This window comes from Staurois parvus, unplaced genomic scaffold (assembly GCF_062004578.1).
Source record: "Staurois parvus isolate SC_StPar_1 unplaced genomic scaffold, SC_StPar_1.0 ptg000382l, whole genome shotgun sequence".
NCBI lineage: Eukaryota > Metazoa > Chordata > Amphibia > Anura > Ranidae > Staurois > Staurois parvus.
The window spans coordinates 844,383-862,447 of record NW_028318178.1 but is presented as its reverse complement, the minus strand read 5'-3'; the positions used below and the strand labels follow the sequence as shown (position 1 = coordinate 862,447).

At 40.1% G+C, this 18,065-nt stretch overlaps 1 protein-coding gene across 3 annotated transcripts in view; it reads left to right on the top strand.

Annotated features, from left to right (window-relative positions):
* Positions 1–18,065, top strand: part of SPECC1 (sperm antigen with calponin homology and coiled-coil domains 1) — a 490,294-nt gene that overhangs the window by 381,745 nt on the left and 90,484 nt on the right. For all 3 annotated transcript variants that reach the window (XM_089685735.1, XM_089685734.1, XM_089685737.1), the window contains one exon: positions 7,900–8,056. In XM_089685735.1, the coding sequence (XP_089541861.1) occupies positions 7,900–8,056 (157 nt within the window). The remainder of the gene's footprint in view (positions 1–7,899; positions 8,057–18,065) is intronic.

Below are 18,065 nucleotides of genomic sequence, written 5' to 3'. Positions count from 1 at the left end.
GAAGTCCCCCCTTACATCAGTGTCCAGCGAAGTCCCCCCTTACATCAGTGTCCAGCGAAGTCCCCCCTTACATCAGTGTCCAGCAAAGTCCCCCCTTACGTCAGACCCTGGCGGAGTGCCCCCTTACGTCAGAGCTCAGTGGAGTGTCTTTTGTCAGCAGAGTGCCCCCTTTTGTCAGAGTTAAGTTGCTAACTGGACATGAAATGGTTAAGTGTGAATCTCCTGGAAGAACAGGGAGGGGGAGGTAGATAACAAGAGAAGGGAAGGAGGTGGGGAAAGCTCCTTGGTGGAGCAGAGATCACTTATTCCCAGGCTGCTCTCTGCATGCTCATCCCCAGGCTGATCTCTGCATGCTCAGACATCTGCAATCATACAGCCAGATGGATTTTTAAATTTCCCACTCACACATCCCCTTCTGCCACTGTGTTTACCGATCGCCGCCTTAAGCAAACCCTGCCTGGTGAGGAGAAACAACCTGCCTGGTGCCCAGAACTACATGTCTCTGACAATAAGATTTGCACATCCCTGAGGACAATACAAGGTACAGAGAGTGCACCCTTTTCCACATTTGGGAATATCTATAATAACGGCCTTAATAATGGAATTGGGTAAACTACCTTCCTGAAGTGCAGTTTTACATTTTATGCAAGTGGGGCACTAGTTCCTCTGCATAGGTTTTCTAAAAGTCTACCGGTATTCTATCAGGACCTGATGTTTTCCCAGACTGAAGAGAAGCCATGGCTACCTGCATTTCCTCAAGTGAGATACAGCCATCAATGCGAATGTGCAGGTGTTTGGCTTTGAGGCCCCTGATGTTCCATGATAAACAATGGTAGACATTCTCAATTCAAATGGGGTGAATTTGAGTCCCAAAATGAAATGGCAACAAGCCCTGAGAGTTGGTATACAAGGCAAACAGGATCAGGTTATTTGAAGCAAAACAACTGAAAAGATGCTACTTCAATAATTCAATGGCATATGTCTCTCAAAACTGAGGGCTCAAGTCTTTGAAACAACCTAGTGCAGGAATACAAGCTAAGATGAAGTAGACATGCTCACATAACATCTAACCGCCAGGAAAGTTCACAGTGAAAAATGTTGCTTCCCAGTAGAGAAGGTGCCAATGAAGACAGAGGCACTAGCACCACCAAATGTACCCCCACACAGCATAACCAGGACTGTTAGCATTCTGGAAGCCGGGGCCGAGTGGTAACAGTAGAATTCGGACGGGTGCTGTAACTGAAAGGTGGCAGAGCTCCATATAGGTGAATAAAGAAGGCACTACTAGGGGTTTTAGACATAGCACAAGGAATGTCACTCGGACCAGAGGAGACACATACAGTTGTGTTCAAAATAATAGCAGTGTGTTGCAAAAAGTAAATAAAGCTCAAAATCCTTCTAATAGCTTTTATTTCCATACACACACATGCATTGGGAACACTACACATTCTATTCCAAATCAAAACATGAAGAAAAATATATCAAATTTGTGTTGTTCCTCTAAAAAAAAATTGAAAAAAAGTGAATACTAGACTGTTCAAAAAAATAGCAGTGTTTTTATTCTTTACAAACTCAAACATTCTCTATATAAACTGAAAAATGTTTGAAGATTTTGCTTTCCTTTGAATCACTTAATATTTAGTTGTATAAGCACTGTTTCTGAGAACTGCTGTACATCTGTGATGCATGGAGTCAACCAACTTCTGGCACCTGTGAACAGGTATTCCAGCCCAGGATGATTGGACTACATTCCACAGTTCTTCTCTATTTCTTGGTTTTGCCTCAGAAACTGCATTTTTGATGTCACCCCACAAGTTTTCTATTGGATTAAGATCTGGGGATTGGGCTGGCCACTCCATAACGTCAATCTTGTTGGTCTGAAACCAAGATGTTGCACGTTTACTGCTGTGTTTGGGGTCGTTGTCTTGTTGGAACACCCATTTCAAGGGCATTTCCTCTTCAGCATAAGGCAGCATGACCTCTTCAAGTATTCTGATGTATTCAAACTGATCCATGATCCCTGGTATGCGATTAATAGGCCCAACACCGTAGTATGAGAAACATCCCCATATCATGATGCTTGCGCAACCATGCTTCACTGTCTTTACAGTGTACTGTGGCTTGAATTCAGTATTTGGGGGTCATCTGACAAACTCTCTCCGGCCACTAGACCCAAAAAGAACAATCTTACTTTCATCAGTCCACAAAATGTTGCGCCATTTCTCTTTAGGCCAGTCAATGTGCTCTTTGGCAAATTGTAACCTCTTCAGCACATGTCTTTTTTTCAACAGTGGAACTTTGCGGGGGCTTTTTGCAGATAGCTTGGCTTCACATAGGCGTCTTCTAATTGTAACAGTACTCACAGGTAACTTTAGACCTTCTTTGATCTTCCTGGAGCTGATTGTTGGCTGAGTCCTTACCATTTTGGCTATTCTATCCATTTGAATGGTAGTTTTTCACTTTCTTCCACGTCTTTCAGGTTTTGGTTGCCATTTTAAAGCATTTGCGATCATTTTAGCTGAGGAGCCTATCATTTTCTGCACTTCTTTATATGTTTTCCCCTCTCCAATCAACTTTTTAATAAAGGTATGCTGTTCTTCTGAACAATGTCTGGAACGACCCATTTTCCTCAGAATTTCAGAGAGAAATGCACTGTAACCAGCATGTACAACATTTGCTGCCTTCCTTCCTTAAAAAGGGCAATAATTGCCACCTGTTTTTCAAAGAATGAATGACCTCACTAATAGAACTCCACACTGCTATTATTTTGAACATGCCCCTTTCAATTAGTGATTCAATTACACAGAATCAGCAGCATGCATGTCATTTCTGTTGGGTCTGTGGGATTTCTATTACTCTACTACACCTGCTAGTAAATTATATGCCATGTAGAAATATTTCTACCAAAAACAGTGATTGATCAGGTTAGTGATGTCTGACTGCTATTATTTTGAACACAACTGTATCTAGTCATTTTGAAGGATAAAGTGGGAGAAGCAAGAATCTGATGAAAGCTGTATCAGTGGCCTTGAGCAGTTTACAACCATGATGCCTCGTCTACTGATGTGGTGAAGAACTTTGTCATCTCCCTATCCTGGACACAAAGCAGGAGACCGCATGCTGTAGGAAACTCCTATGGCCCAGAGTTTTAGATCTCCTTAGTCGCTAGGTGTGCATATAGTTGTTAGGGAAAAACAAAAGCTTGGAATTCTGAGCTAAGTTTGTCCTGGGGCCTGGCCTCTTTAAGGACCTTTAAAAACATATGCAGCCACAAATTCCTAATCTGCATAAAAGAAATAAATTGAAGGGGTTTATAGGGTCTTTACACTGAAAAAATCAGACTGGGCATTCACATTTTATTGGAAATATGATATTTGCTTGTTCTAGTGGAAAATATATCTGCACTGATTGCAGCCATGCAGTCATATTCCTTGTACTGTACCATGATCATATTTTCTGGAGATGAGAATGTAATTTCCTCCTGATATAATTGATCTTGTCACCACCGTCATTGTGCGACTCTTGTCCTTGGGTGTGTTTTTATCAAGAAATAAATGAAATTTTAATATTGCGATCTTCAAAACTGATTTCAGTAACTGTTCTTTTCCTGTCTTTTCTATATTTTATGAATGTGTAATTGTTTATTAGGGAGGGATAGGTGCCTGACAAGCCTAAAGGATATCCTGGAGCTAACCGCTTAGATATGTACATGGACATCCATTATTTGTGATCTGTAATGTAACGTCTACTTTGCAGATAGGAATAGGATAAGCGTCATAGTTTGATTTCTGGAAAGAACATTAGTCTTTATTGTGTATAAATAACACAACTTGTTTAAAGGTCTATAAAGAACTCTAGCACAGTGATTAGTAATTATAGATCAGAAGAACCTGCGCAATCTTTGAAATACAACTCTACTCCAAATATGAACTGAGCTAATAAAACTTCATCATCTGTAATCCAGCAACCTCTTGTGCTATTCCAAGTGCCCCTGTTCAGGGTGGACACTGATCAAAAGATGTTGACCTTTTAGGTGTCCGGCATCAATCACAGATTTGCTTGTTTTATAGAGGAATTATGTTATGGTAGACCCATCAGAACCAATTTTTACTGCTGTCAGTCCAGCGCTATCACACACCTGTACATAAATGTAGCTGAGGCCCAGTGGAATCTTGGCAGCGGACAGGAAGAATCTTGATGTCTGCAACATCATCAGGGGATCAGGTGCAGTTAGAGGGGAGATAAGAAAAATTTTGACTTTATCTTTACTCAAAATCAAAAGTTATATTGAATTTCCAGGTGTTTTATAAGCTCACAAATATATGGAGAAAAGGAATATGCTTTTAGGGATCTCTTTATATATGGCTAGTTTCAATCCTTTGATCTGAGTACAGGTACGCTTTAATACAGACTAGGTAATTAAAGCCGTTACAAGTGTATATTTCAACACAGTCCTGAGGAGACCACATCTGCTACTGTGCATGTGGTCAATTAATATAAATAATAAAAGCAGATAATAGTCATTTTGAGTATCCACTGTCTGGTTTTTGGATCTGTCCAGTTCTATGGTAATACTGTATTTGTAGTCAGCTTTCAATTATGTAATTTATTTTTTTAAGGCTTTTGGATTAGCTAGGCAACTAGAACAAGAAGACAACAATGGTAACCTAAAAATTATAGCAGCCCATAAACCAGTATATTCCCAATATTCAAATGGTCTTTTGTATAACCATCTTTTTACAAAACATCTACAAATAATTCTGACAGGCTGTTGAAGCAGTCTTGGACATGTTAATGTTGCAGACTGTGCAGATACACAAAGGTCCTTGATAGTTAAGGGTCCATTATACCATTATTAGGCAAGGTAGGTGCAGGGATCTGAGTGGTGTTCACTATCTGACTCCAGTTGCATATTAGGCCTCAAGCACACAGGACGTTTTAAAAACATTCCTCCTCTTGGCAGCAGCGTTTTGGCAGAAAAAAAGCCTGACGCTTGTCAAAGTGTTTGCTTTTACAAGCGTTTAGGTGCATTTACAGGCGTCAAGTGCTTGGGTGTTAATTTCATTGGCAAGAATAATAATTTATTCTGGCCGTAGAAATGAAATAACACTCAAATCCTCAACGCGCCTAGCATTAACACGCATTTAGGTGCATTTAGGAGTGTCTAGAAGAGTGAAGTGTTTTTTTTCTGCCAAACGCTGCTGCTGTTTGGTAAAGCGACCCTGTTTTTTTTTGTTTTTTTTCCCTGCTGGTAAACGCTACTGCTACTAAAAGCTTTTAAAAGTCTACATAGAATAACACGGAGGGCTGTTTGGAATCAGTAAAAAAAAACAAAAAAACACCTGACTCTCCTAAAAGTGACTGCAAAAATGCCCTGCATGAGGCATTAGACAATAAAAAGTTCAGAGTATCAAAAAGGATAATATTTGCCTTTATGCTTCTATCTGTGCAGAATGAATAAGTGCTTATACATGGGCAGTAGTTGATTGGGATCCAAAAATATCTTCTTGTACAAGGCCCTTTGACTGTGCATATCCTGAGGCGCTGGAGAGTACATACGATACAAGGCCCTTTGATACCTATGCTCTCCACTGTGTTGAGGATCATTAAATCCAATTTTTAGTTAGGACACTGGTACATAGATCTAAGATGTCAATCCTTTTTATTAATCTAGAGGAAACCAGACTTGCTACTGTGCAAGAATATAGTCCGTTACAGTGGTTGTGAAGGTAGGTTTTTTACTTTAAAGTGGTTCTAAAAGCTCAAGCTTTTTTTTACCTTTATGTATTCTATGCATGAAGGTAAAAAAACCTTCTTTGTGCAGCAGCCCCCTCAGCCTCCCCCCCCCCCCCCATTCTTACCTGAGCCCCCTCCGATCCAGCGATGTTCTCGACAGCCTTTGTTGTCTGGGGACTCTTCCTCCTCATTGGCTGAAACAGCAGTAGGAGCCCATTGGATAGGGCCAGTGGCTTTCCCTGCGGGCACTGCTAGAGGGGGAGGAGCCTGGAATATAGGCGGGGACCAGGGGCGGACTGACCATTTGGGAACTCGGGCACTGCCGGGGTCAGTAGGGGGCCCCATGAGATGCCACTGGTACCTTTCATAGGCTTTTTTGGGTGTGGTTTGAGTGTGGGCTAGGACATAGGGGCCCCATGATCTCCTATTGCCTGGGGGCCCCATGAGTTGTCAGTCCGACCCAGAAAAAAGAGGATTTGGGGCTGCTCTGTGCAAAACCACTGCATAAAGCAAGTATAGAAATGTTTTTTTTTTTTTTTTATAAAAAGAATCTTTGATGTCACTTTAATGCATACCCCCTAACTCTCCCCTTTAACTTACACAAGCCGATGTTGATCCAGCTTTGTGCCAGAAAGCAGAATTGCTGCTCTTTCTTTCTCTCTCCTCACTGGCTCAGAGGCAGCAGCAGGAGCCATTGGCTCCTGCTGCTGTCACTCACAACCTATGAGGATGAAGGTAGGGGTGGGGCCTGCACAAGTACCCCCATAGTAAATGGCTTGTTATGGGGGCCCCCAGAAAAGGGGGAGAAGCCAGGAGGTCTGGTGGGGGATCCTAGAAGAGGAGGATTGGGGTTGCTCTGTGCAAAACCATTGCACAGAGCAGGTTAGTATGACATGTTAGTGTGAGAATGCATGAAAGTAAAAAACCTGGAGCCTTTACAATCATTTTGAGGTGAGTATTAAAAGCAGACAATTGTTATGGTTACCAAGTGGCTTCTTTCTTGATCTTTCTAACAATAGAGTATCATTTGTTGCCAGGAACAGATTTCAATGATGTAATCATTTTTTCATTTTTTCAGTCATTGTTTTCAAAAAGTCTGGTTCACATATATGTGTTGCATGGAAAACAGTTTTTTCATCTATTGATGTGTGATGAGAGGCCCATAGAAGTCAATGAAAGGGCATGCAAATGCAAGATACATACATACATTTGTATATGCTGCAAATGCTTAGTTGCTGAGATTCAGCCCCGGTAACAGGCCTTGTGCTCTCAGCCTAGCTACACTTGGAAAACTGCAGCCTCCCCGGATCCTGAGCACATATGTTGAAAAAATGCACAATTAAAATGTGCATTGAAAAGACATAAAAATTAGAAGCTTGCCTACAACCAAACTGACACACTATCAGGTACTGTATGCAGAGCATGCAAAATATGGTGCAGCTCTGCATGAAAACTAATCAGCTTCCAGGTTTTATTGTCAAATCTTAATTGAACAAGATGAAGTTAGAAGCTGATTGGCTACCATACACAGCTGCACCAGGTTCTGAGTGCTCCAGGTTTAGTAAATATCCCCTATGTGTCTCAAGCATATGTCTGAGAATTGTTACATTGCCATTTATCACAGCCTGGCTTCACACCTGAGTGGGAACTTGAGTTCCTGCTCATGGTTTTTTGTGTGTTTTGAAGTGTTTCCACTTGTCGCTCAGAGGGCAGCCCATTCCCAAGAATCTCCAAAACCTTTTTGGAGTGTAGTGTGGCATGGTTTTTCACCGCACATTTTGGCGCATTTGTTTCACGCATGCTACCAACACTTGGGGTGCCATTAACAATTAATGGCACCACAAGAGCTTACAGCCCATTTTCTGTGCACTTTGTTGTGTGTTCCAGAAATGCCAAGTATGAATGAAGCCTGAAAGTTAAAACAGATTTGCCTAGGTAACCCAATTATTCAGTTAATCAATTTGCTCTCTTCTGTTACAAGTTAAGCACCTCAGTGCTAGTTCTTATTTTAATTTCCAGAAAAATTAACTTTACATTTACAGTTAAAAGCAATATCATGTTGTGTGTACACGTTACTTATTCTGGCAATATCTCGTCTAATTTGTTTCTTTTCTTCTATAAACTGCTATATTTCTATACTGAAGATAATGTTTCTACCTACAGATAAACTGAAGGGACAGAGAGATGAGCTCACTCCAGACCGATTTCCCCGCAAGAGCCCCTCCCTGGAATCTCTCAATACTCACACTGCACTGGGCTTTGGGTCAAGAACGTCTTCACCCTTTGCACTGGAACCCGTGTCACCTCAGAGCAAACTCAGGTATGAATCTGTGCACAATGACTTTAAAATTGTAGTAGCTGGTTCAACTGTTAAATCTGTAAGTGAAGATAATGTAAGATATCACGGGGCAAGGAGTAGCTTCTAAAGTTGACCACTTGAAGGGGAATCTCAATGATTGGGTCATATCTGTACCCAGCATGCACACTCACGCTTCATTGCAGGTCAAATGATCCCCACTATTATGGCTATGAGGCACTGGAGCACAGAGTTCATTTCTGCTTTGACTATATATGTATATATATATACACATACACACCCATGAACTTTAATGGCACCGCAGTCTTAGTCCATAGGGTTTGATATGGAGTTGGCCCACCCTTTGCAGCTATAGCAACTTCAACTCTTCTAGGAAGGCCGTCCACAAGGTTTAGGAGTGTCTATGGGAATGTTTGACCATTCTTCCAGAAGCGCATTTGTGAGGTCAGGCGATGATGTTGGACGAGTCGGCCTGGCTCCCAGTCTCCACTCTAATTCATCCCAAAGGTGTTCTTTAGGGTTGAGGTCAGGACTCTGTGCAGGCCAGTCCAGTTCCTCCACCCCAAACTTGCTCATCCATGTCTTTATGGACTTTGCTTTGTGCACTGGTGCGCAGTCATGTTGGAACAGGAAGGGGCCATCCCCAAACTGTTTCTACAAAGTTGGGAACATGAAATTGTCCAAAATGTCTTGGTATGCTGACACCTTAAGAATTCCCTTCACTGGAACTAAGGGGCCAAGCCCAACCCCTGAAAAACAACCCCACACTATAATCCCCCCTCTACCAATTTTTACACTTGACACAATGCATTCAGTCAAGTACCGTTCTGGCAACCGCCAAACCCAGACACATCCATCGGATTGCCAGACAGAGAAGTGTGATTTGTCACTCCAGAGAACACGTCTCCAATGCTCTACAGTCCAGTGGCGGCGTGTTTTACACCACTCCATCCGATGCTTTGCACGTGGTGATGTAAGGCTTGGATGCAGCTGCTCAACCATGCAAACTCATTCCATGAAGCTATCTGCACACTGTTGTGCTAATCTGAAGGCCACACAAAGTTTGGAGGTCTTTAGCTAATGAAGACAGTTGGCGACTTCTGTATACTGAGTGCTTCAGCATGTGCTGACCCCTTTCTGTCATTTAACATGGCCTACCACTTCATGGCTGTGTTGCTGTTGTTCCCAGTTGCTTCCACTTTGATATAATACCACTAATAGTTGACCGTGGAATATTTAGTAGCAAGGAAATTTCACAAACGAACTAATTGCACAGGTGGCAACCTATCACAGTAACGCGCTTTCACAAATGTTTGTAGAAGTAGTCTGCATGCCTAAGCACTTGATTTTATACACCTGGGGCCTTGGAGGCGAGTGGAATAACTTGATCCAATGATTTAGAGGGATGTCCCAATACTTTTGGAAATATAGTGTGTGTGTTTATATATGTATGTGTGTGTGTATATATATGTGTGTGTGTGTGTGTGTGTGTGTGTGTGTGTGTGTGTGTATGTATATGTGTATATATATATTATATATATAATGGCCTGCCTTAATACTACTGATTTGTGGGCCCTAGTCACGTTTGATACATGGAAAGATGCTTGTGCTCACAATACTTGTCTCTGCCCTGTTTATGTATTATGGTGTTAATATTGCTATTCAAGGTTTTGTTATTCTTAGTAATGTTATTTAGTTTAATTTAGTTACCCTGCTTTTTCCTGGACTTTTGTTACCTCTGCTGTTATTGTTATTTTGTCAATAAATCAAATATTAGAAGCAGGGGGGCAGGAAGTAAGGGTGTCCATAGATTTGGCAATTTTCTTTTCAACCACGTGGGAAAGGAAAGAAAATTGCTTGATTCCCCTATCAACACTGACTATTGTATTCTGACAGCGGGAGGTTTCCTTGCTGTCAGAATACGATTACTGCTGCCCGCTATAGCCAGTGGCAGTAATTGTAGAAAAAAAACAACAGCAAGCTTCCCAGAGATGGATCAAAATTCGGCTGATTTACCAGGAATCGGCCGAATTTCAATCCGTCTATGGGCATTTTTAGTGTGTAGCTTAACAGTTGCACTTGCAGGTACTATCCACTCATTATTGTGATGAAGAACACTACAAACCTTAGCACCAGCAGGCATGTGTTCAGTTGTTCTGAGTTCTGTAGTTGTACTCTGCAGATCAATATAACACCATTTATACAAGTAGCAGATTTCTGTTTTTCACCACGGCTCCTTTTTAATACTTCTATGTGCATATTGTTGTAACAACGATCACTCATTTACAGGATTTTTTTGTGTATAACACAATATTCCAGTTGTTGATTCCTTATATCTTGAATTGTACAGTTTTCTTTTTTTTCTTTTAGTGCAAACTATATACTTATTTTGTGAGGATTGGAGCACAGTAGAAATCCTTCTTTTTTTTTTTTTTTTTTTTTTTATTAACCCCAGACCTCTATAGCTGCTGTATTTGGGAAAGCAGTGTGGCTGATGCTTAGATATAATCCATCCAATTCAGAGTAAATAGCACATCTTTCTGATGTGTTCTGGCATATGCTTTGAGAAATAAGGTGGGGTTCACACTTAAGTAATCTAAGACTGGTTCAGCAGCACTCTTCTCTTGTAGGAGTGTATGAAGGGATTACCTGCTTTATTTACAAGTTTATCTAATCCTTTCTTAAATATTTTCATAGTAACAAGACACAATTCCTACAGACCCTTTTTAATGATTTAATCCTAATGCTGGCCATAGACGGAACATTTATCGGTCGAATTGTCGGCTGATAAACAAAAAATCGGTCGTTGCTGCCACCAATGCTTACGAAAAACAGCAGTTTTTCGTAGATTTTCCAGCATGACCGATAAAAAGAAACGAGAAGAACTGCGAAAATCGGCCCCACTAACTGTGTGAATATCGATCGATTTTTCGTTCAGCCGACAATTCGGCCGATAAACGTCCCATCTATGGCCTGCATTACTGAGCCATTTTCTTCTGCATGATAGTGGGCTGATAACCTTGGCAGCATAGACAACTGCTGTGGACCATAGGGGTTTATTTACCAAAACTGGGGAGTGCAAAATCTGGTGCAGCTGTGCATGGCAGCCAATCAGCTTCTGACTTCAGCTTTTTCAGCGTTGACAATAAGCCCTGGTTCATACCGGCGTGACAGTTTCAAATTACATTACAAGTAACACCCAGGGGCGGACTGACAACTCATGGGGCCCCTGGGCAATAGGGGATCATGGGGCCCCTGTGTCCTTGCCCAAACTCAAAAAAGCCTATGAAAAAGGTACCAGGGGCATCTCATGGGGCCCCCTACTGACCCCAGGCCCTCGGGCAGTGCCCGAGTTTCCAAATGGTCAGTCCGCCCCTGGTCGCACCCTATTGTCGGCAATGGAACCATTCAAATCGGTGTGGCTCCGACTTTGCAGTGCCACACCAATTTGAAAAAAAGGTTCCTGCACTATTTTTTTGCAATTTCAGGTGTGACTTGCATAGACATCTGTGCATGAAGTCGCACAGATGTCAGCCAAGTCACGCGGACACGGGGCTTTGAAATAGTGAAATTTAGTAAATCAACCTCATTGCAACTATAATTTTTTTTTTTATTCCATTATAGAAGAATTCCTTTTTAACAAAGTAATGCTAAGACCAATAGTGACCAGCAGTACCCACAGCAACCAACGTTCAGGGCAGTCATAACAGTAAATGATTATTATTCATTTTAATATATGGTCTAATAAAATTTCACTTTCCTCTTTGCCATACCAGCTAAATCCAATGATTTCACTCTGGTAATTTCTTTACCTTTCAAGTAGAAGTAAGGAATCTGGAGAGCTACATTCATTTGCTGTGATTGGTAAAATGTACAGCAATTATTACAAGGGATAACACTAATATAATACCAGAGGCTTATGGGAATCTAAACTATATCTTCTAAATTGCACTAAAATGGCTTGCCGCTCATCCATTTGTTTGTTACCTTTTCATGTTTTACATAGCCTTCCATTTTCAGAGGTAGAATAAATGAGAAAGACAGGACAGGCAATTAACCCTATGTCTTCATAATCGCCTGCTTGTTAGAAGTAATTTCTTTTTTGTACCACAATGTTTATTGCCACTTTTTGCTGGTTCCATTTAATATATTTGAATAATAGTAGTATGCAATGAGCATCCTACATTCTCATGAAGCTTGTAAACATCCACTTTACCTTCAAAATTATTTACAGGTTGTCTGCCTGAATACAATAACATACCTTTTTTTATTGGCTGGAATTAAAGTTGAATGTACACCGTTTTCACAACTTCTTTTTAGGGACTGCTAGAATACTATAACAAAGGGAGGGAGCAATAGCAATCATTAAACAGTTCTAAGGCACAGATCCTGTACTCCAGTAGAATTTTGTTTGAAAATTTAAGAACATTTGTTTAATTTTCTAATCGTTATTGGGGTCAAATTGATTGATTTCAGTTATAGTGACACGAAAAATCAAAGGAGCTGGATGAAAAAAGTGTCTTGAAAAAATGAAGCTGTGATGGTAGTTTTTGTTCAGGAAATTCTATTCATTCCAAAATCGAATGTTATAAGCGGACAAAAATTTGAAGCATTTATTAATGCAATTCGGCAAGTCTCTGATGGCATTATTGAATGTACTGATGAGATTCTTCAGTGAATATACCAGTGTTTGGTCAGCTTTATATGAGGTAGCAGGAAGAATGGTGTGGAATGGTAACAAGTCATGTTATACTAGAGAAGGAAAATGAGGAGGTGGTCGCCTGGATCAGTGTTTCTCAAACTTTTTTCAGTCAAGGAACCCTTTTAAATTCTGCACAAAGGCACCCTTTAAAATTCTGCACCCCATTCTAAAATCGAGGCACCCCATTCTAAAATTTTTAAAACTAAACCAACAGTCTTACATAATGCAGCAACATCCACACGCGTAAGATACCCAACGTTAGAGATGTATTCTTCCAAAGCAAATACACCATTGAATTCTGGTAATGACTTTTATTCCAATGTTTCTCTCTTTCACTCAGCTAATGTGACTCCAGTGCTGGAGAGGGGTAGGGGAGAGGCAAACAAAGATGTTGTCCAGGTGCCCAACATCCTCCTTATCAGCCAATGATGTCTTTGGTTGTTACGATGCCGGCAGTTAGAAGGTTGTTGTGGTGCACATTGAAAACCTTTAAACCTTTTGGCTTTGTGTAACTCAAAAGCAGGCTTGATCCACCCGTTGGCTTTTATACAATTTTTGGGAAATTTTTAGACATTTTGCCAAGGCAACCCTGAAGGCACCCCTAGGAAAAAGGCTAGCCTGGATAACCGAACAAAAACTGTTGGACATTAAAAACTTGATTTATTTTACAGCCAAAAGAAAATTGACAGAGATATCAAATCACCTGGAAACATCAGAGTCATTCGATATTCAGGGTATTCTCCTGGAAACTCAACCAAATCTCCATGGTTCCCAAAGATGCTGTGTATTTCCCAAAGAGTTAGAACCCAGATCTTTTCTGGATTTGATGGATGTGCAGTACACTAAGGGAGTCTGAAAGAGATTTCTCATAGGTCACTTGGCGCTTGCCCAGTGCCTCTCAAAAGCTGCTCACCTCCTCTGCTCACCTCCTCCTCGGGGGGGGGGGAGAAGAGAAATGCCTTTTTAGAGTTTAATAGAATGTTGGGTGGTTTCTTGAATGTTTTTGTTAGTGTATGTCAGGCCAAAAGTATATATGTACGTGTGTGTGTGTGTAGGCAAAAGCATACTGTATATGTGTATGTGTGTGTATATATATATTTATATACATACAGTACAGTTACATTTTTCAACAAGTTCTGTTCCTTTAAAGACTCTTTAAATACAAAAAGGAAACAACTTGTTGATTTGCCAGAATTTAACTCAAGCTGGCCATAGATGAGTCAAAAACTGAACGAGAATTCATGTCAGTTGTCGAATTGTTCGCTTTTCAAATCTTTAGTGTGCCCAACATACTCATGCAGTACAGTCACATTTTTCATTGAGTTCTGTTCCTTTAAAGACTCTTTAAACACAAAGAAAAGACCAACTTGTTGATTTGCCAGAATTGAACTCAAGCTGGCCATAGATGAGTCAAAAACTGAATGAAAATTCATGTCTGTTGTCGAATTGTTTGCATTTCAAATCTTTAGTGTGCCCAACATACTCATGGTTTTCTAAAAAAAAAAAAAAAAAGAAACTAATGATCACATAAGCTATTTTCGTTTTTCGATCGACAGAGCGTTTGGTTTTCTACTCCTCTATGGTTGACTTTAGTTCCTAATTTCCTTGTGTGGGCTGACAACAGAGCTCCTGGAGTCCATAAACTGCGACATACACTCTTTCTTTTTTTTTTTTTTTTGTCACAGCCATAGCAAGACAAAGGGGGAGATTTACTAAAACTGGTGCACAGCATCTGTGCAGCTGTGCATAGCAAGCAATCAGCATCCAGGTTTTATTGTCAAAGATCAATTGAACAAGCTGAAGTTAGAAGCTGATTGGTTACTATGCACAGCTGCACCAGATTCCGTGTGCACCAGTTTTAATACATTTCCCCCAATGTGAAAGTGATGCAAATCGAAAGCTAAATCTGAATCTGTCATACTGCCGGAACTGTTAACAAAAGTGTTGAAATGCAAATTAAATGTAAGACTTTAATGGACTAATGTTGTCAGAAAAGTGTTGCAAATGCTTTAATACATTACCCCCAGTGCTCGTTTGGGATTGAAATTGCAACAAATCCCCTGCTCAGTTGTCTTTTTTGAAATTACAGAATCCCTACCCCTTTCGCCATTGCCGCAGCATAGGGATGAATTGTTTTATGGTGCAAGATAAAAACTAGGGAGACTGATTAGACTCCTTCAGTTAACAAAATAAAAATGAACAGGAAAGCTCTGAATTTCTGACAGGGTCACCAGGCATTTTTTGTATTTATCAAACACATTTTTTAAAACGCATTTAATGGTATATTTAACAGTGGTATGTTTAATAGCTCAAAAGGAGCAAATAAATAAAAGTTCATTGTTAGGGTTTACAGTACAAACACTGAAGCTGAAGTATAGTTAGTTTTTTTTGGGATACAGCACCAAAACACATAAGTTATGTGTATTTATGTGTATCCCTACTTCTGATTGAACAAATCTACCAGCAGTAGCTCATTCACAGTGTAATAATTTAGCGATGCCAGATCATTGTACCGGGCTTGCCCCGGTACCCTGTGATCGCTGTGACCAATCCCAGCTATCACACGTCAAATGTACACAATGGTAAATTACAAAAATGTGCTGCACTTCACTCAATAGTGCTAATATCAAATGATGACTATATCCATGTTCTTCTATTAATAAGTGCCATAAAAATATATAAACCAATATCAATAACCATAGTCAAAAGCAATGTCCATATACATGGCAAAAAAAGTCCATATATACTTCTTCAGAAATACGTGTTCACGTTAAATGAAATAAATATCCAGTGCTTCTTAATTCATCTCCTGTGTGAAATAACTCAAAATTGTGTGTTCCCCCACCGGTCGTGCTCTCACCTCAAAAATATGACCAAACCGTTAAGCGAGGTCATATAACGCTTGTGTCCCTTTTAATTGGACCAAAATGTGGATGGAATAGTATCCTGCTGAATGGGATCCCCCTTCACTTGATCGATAGGCTCTCCTTCCACGGTGGTTTATATAAAGGAATAATCAAATCATATTGTTTTATCCTTTAAAAACATTTTATTAATAAAGGTAATGAACTCACATGATAACTGAATACAAACTGCTTTGTGCAAAAAAATGTATCCTCCTGAGTTCTGGCAGAGGTGAAAATCCCAAAATTACCAACTGGTGTTAGTATGGAACCACCGAGCGTCATGACGTCAAAGCCCCTCCCCTACGTGTTACGCCACCGGTCACGTGGCTTCATCAGGGGGAATGATTTGACACATTAGTATGAGTATGTGTTAGGTGCAGGCAATTCACAATTAGCATTTTGGACATATTATTACTCGTATAGCAGTTCACAAGTCTTCACTTTTATAAATGTACACAATTCATAGCCATTCATTGTGTACTATTGTGATGTCTGTGATTGGTCAGTGATCACAAGGTGCAGTGCATATGTAACATGTTATAGCTGCGGCCAATCACAGCTATCACTATTTGTATTAAAAAATTAAAATTATTGCTTATAACAGTGATTATTACTGTTCTAAACAATCATAATGTAAAACAGAAAAAATACTGATCACCTCCACAGAGCAGTGCAGTGTAAAAAAAAAAAAGAAAACATATATTTTACTCAAAAAAGTACAACTTCGAAAAACTCCTCAAGCCTCTTACTAAATACCTTGAACTCTCTACTTTGCAAAAAGGGGTCATTTTGGGGGTATATGTACTATCCTGGCATTTTATGGCCTCAAGAATTGAGAGAGGCCGTTGGTACATGAATTATCAATTTCCAAATATATACAGTTGTGTTCAAAATAATAGCAGTCAGACATCACTAACCTGATCAATCACTGTTTTTGATAGAAATGATATTTCTACATGGCAAATAATTTACTAGCAGGTGTAGTAGAGTAATAGAAATCCAACAGACCCAACAGTCATGACATGCATACTGCTGATTCTGTGTAATTGAATCACTAATTGAAAGGGGCATGTTCAAAATAATAGCAGTGTGGAGTTCTATTAGTGAGGTCATTCATTCTTTGAAAAACAGGTGGCAATTATTGCCCTTATTTAAGGAAGGAAGGCAGCAAATGTACATGCTGGTTACAGTGCATTTCTCTCTGAAATTCTGAGACAAATGGGTCGTTCCAGACATTGTTCAGAAGAACAGCGTACCTTGATTAAAAAGTTGATTGGAGAGGGGAAAACATATAAAGAAGTGCAGAAAATGATAGGCTGCTCAGCTAAAATGATCGCAAATGCTTTAAAATGGCAACCAAAACCTGAAAGACGTGGAAGAAAGCGAAAAACTACCATCCGAATGGATAGAAGAATAGCCAAAATGGCAAGGACTCAGCCAACAATCAGCTCCAGGAAGATCAAAGAAGGTCTAAAGTTACCTGTGAGTACTGTTACAATTAGAAGACGCCTATGTGAAGCCAAGCTATCTGCAAGAAGCCCCCGCAAAGTCCCACTGTTGAAAAAAAGATGTGCTGAAGAGGTTACAATTTGCCAAAGAGCACATTGACTGGCCTAAAGAGAAATGGCGCAACATTTTGTGCACTGATGAAAGTAAGATTGTTCTTTTTGGGTCTAGTGGCCGGAGACAGTTTGTCAGACGACCCCAAACACTGAATTCAAGCCACAGTACACTGTGAAGACAGTGAAGCATGGTTGCGCAAGCATCATGATATGGGGATGTTTCTCATACTACGGTGTTGGGCCTATTTATCGCATACCAGGGATCATGGATCAGTTTGAATACATCAGAATACTTGAAGAGGTCATGCTGCCTTATGCTGAAGAGGAAATGCCCTTGAAATGGGTGTTCCAACAAGACAATGACCCCAAACACACCAGTAAACGTGCAACATCTTGGTTCCAGACCAACAAGATTGATGTTATGGAGTGGCCAGCCCAATCCCCAGATCTTAATCCAATAGAAAACTTGTGGGGTGACATCAAAAATGCAGTTTCTGAGGCAAAACCAAGAAATAGAGAAGAACTGTGGAATGTAGTCCAATCATCCTGGGCTGGAATACCTGTTCACAGATGCCAGAAGTTGGTTGACTCCATGCAACACAGATGTACAGCAGTTCTCAGAAACAGTGCTTATACAACTAAATATTCATTAAGTGATTCAAAGGAAAGCAAAATCTTCAAACATTTTTCAGTTTATATAGTGATTGTTTGAGTTTGTAAAGAAGAATACAAACACTGCTATTTTTTTTAAACAGTCTAATATTCACTTTTCTTCAATTGTTTTAGAGGAACAACACAAATTTGATATATTTTTCTTTTGATTTGGAATAGAATGTGTAGTG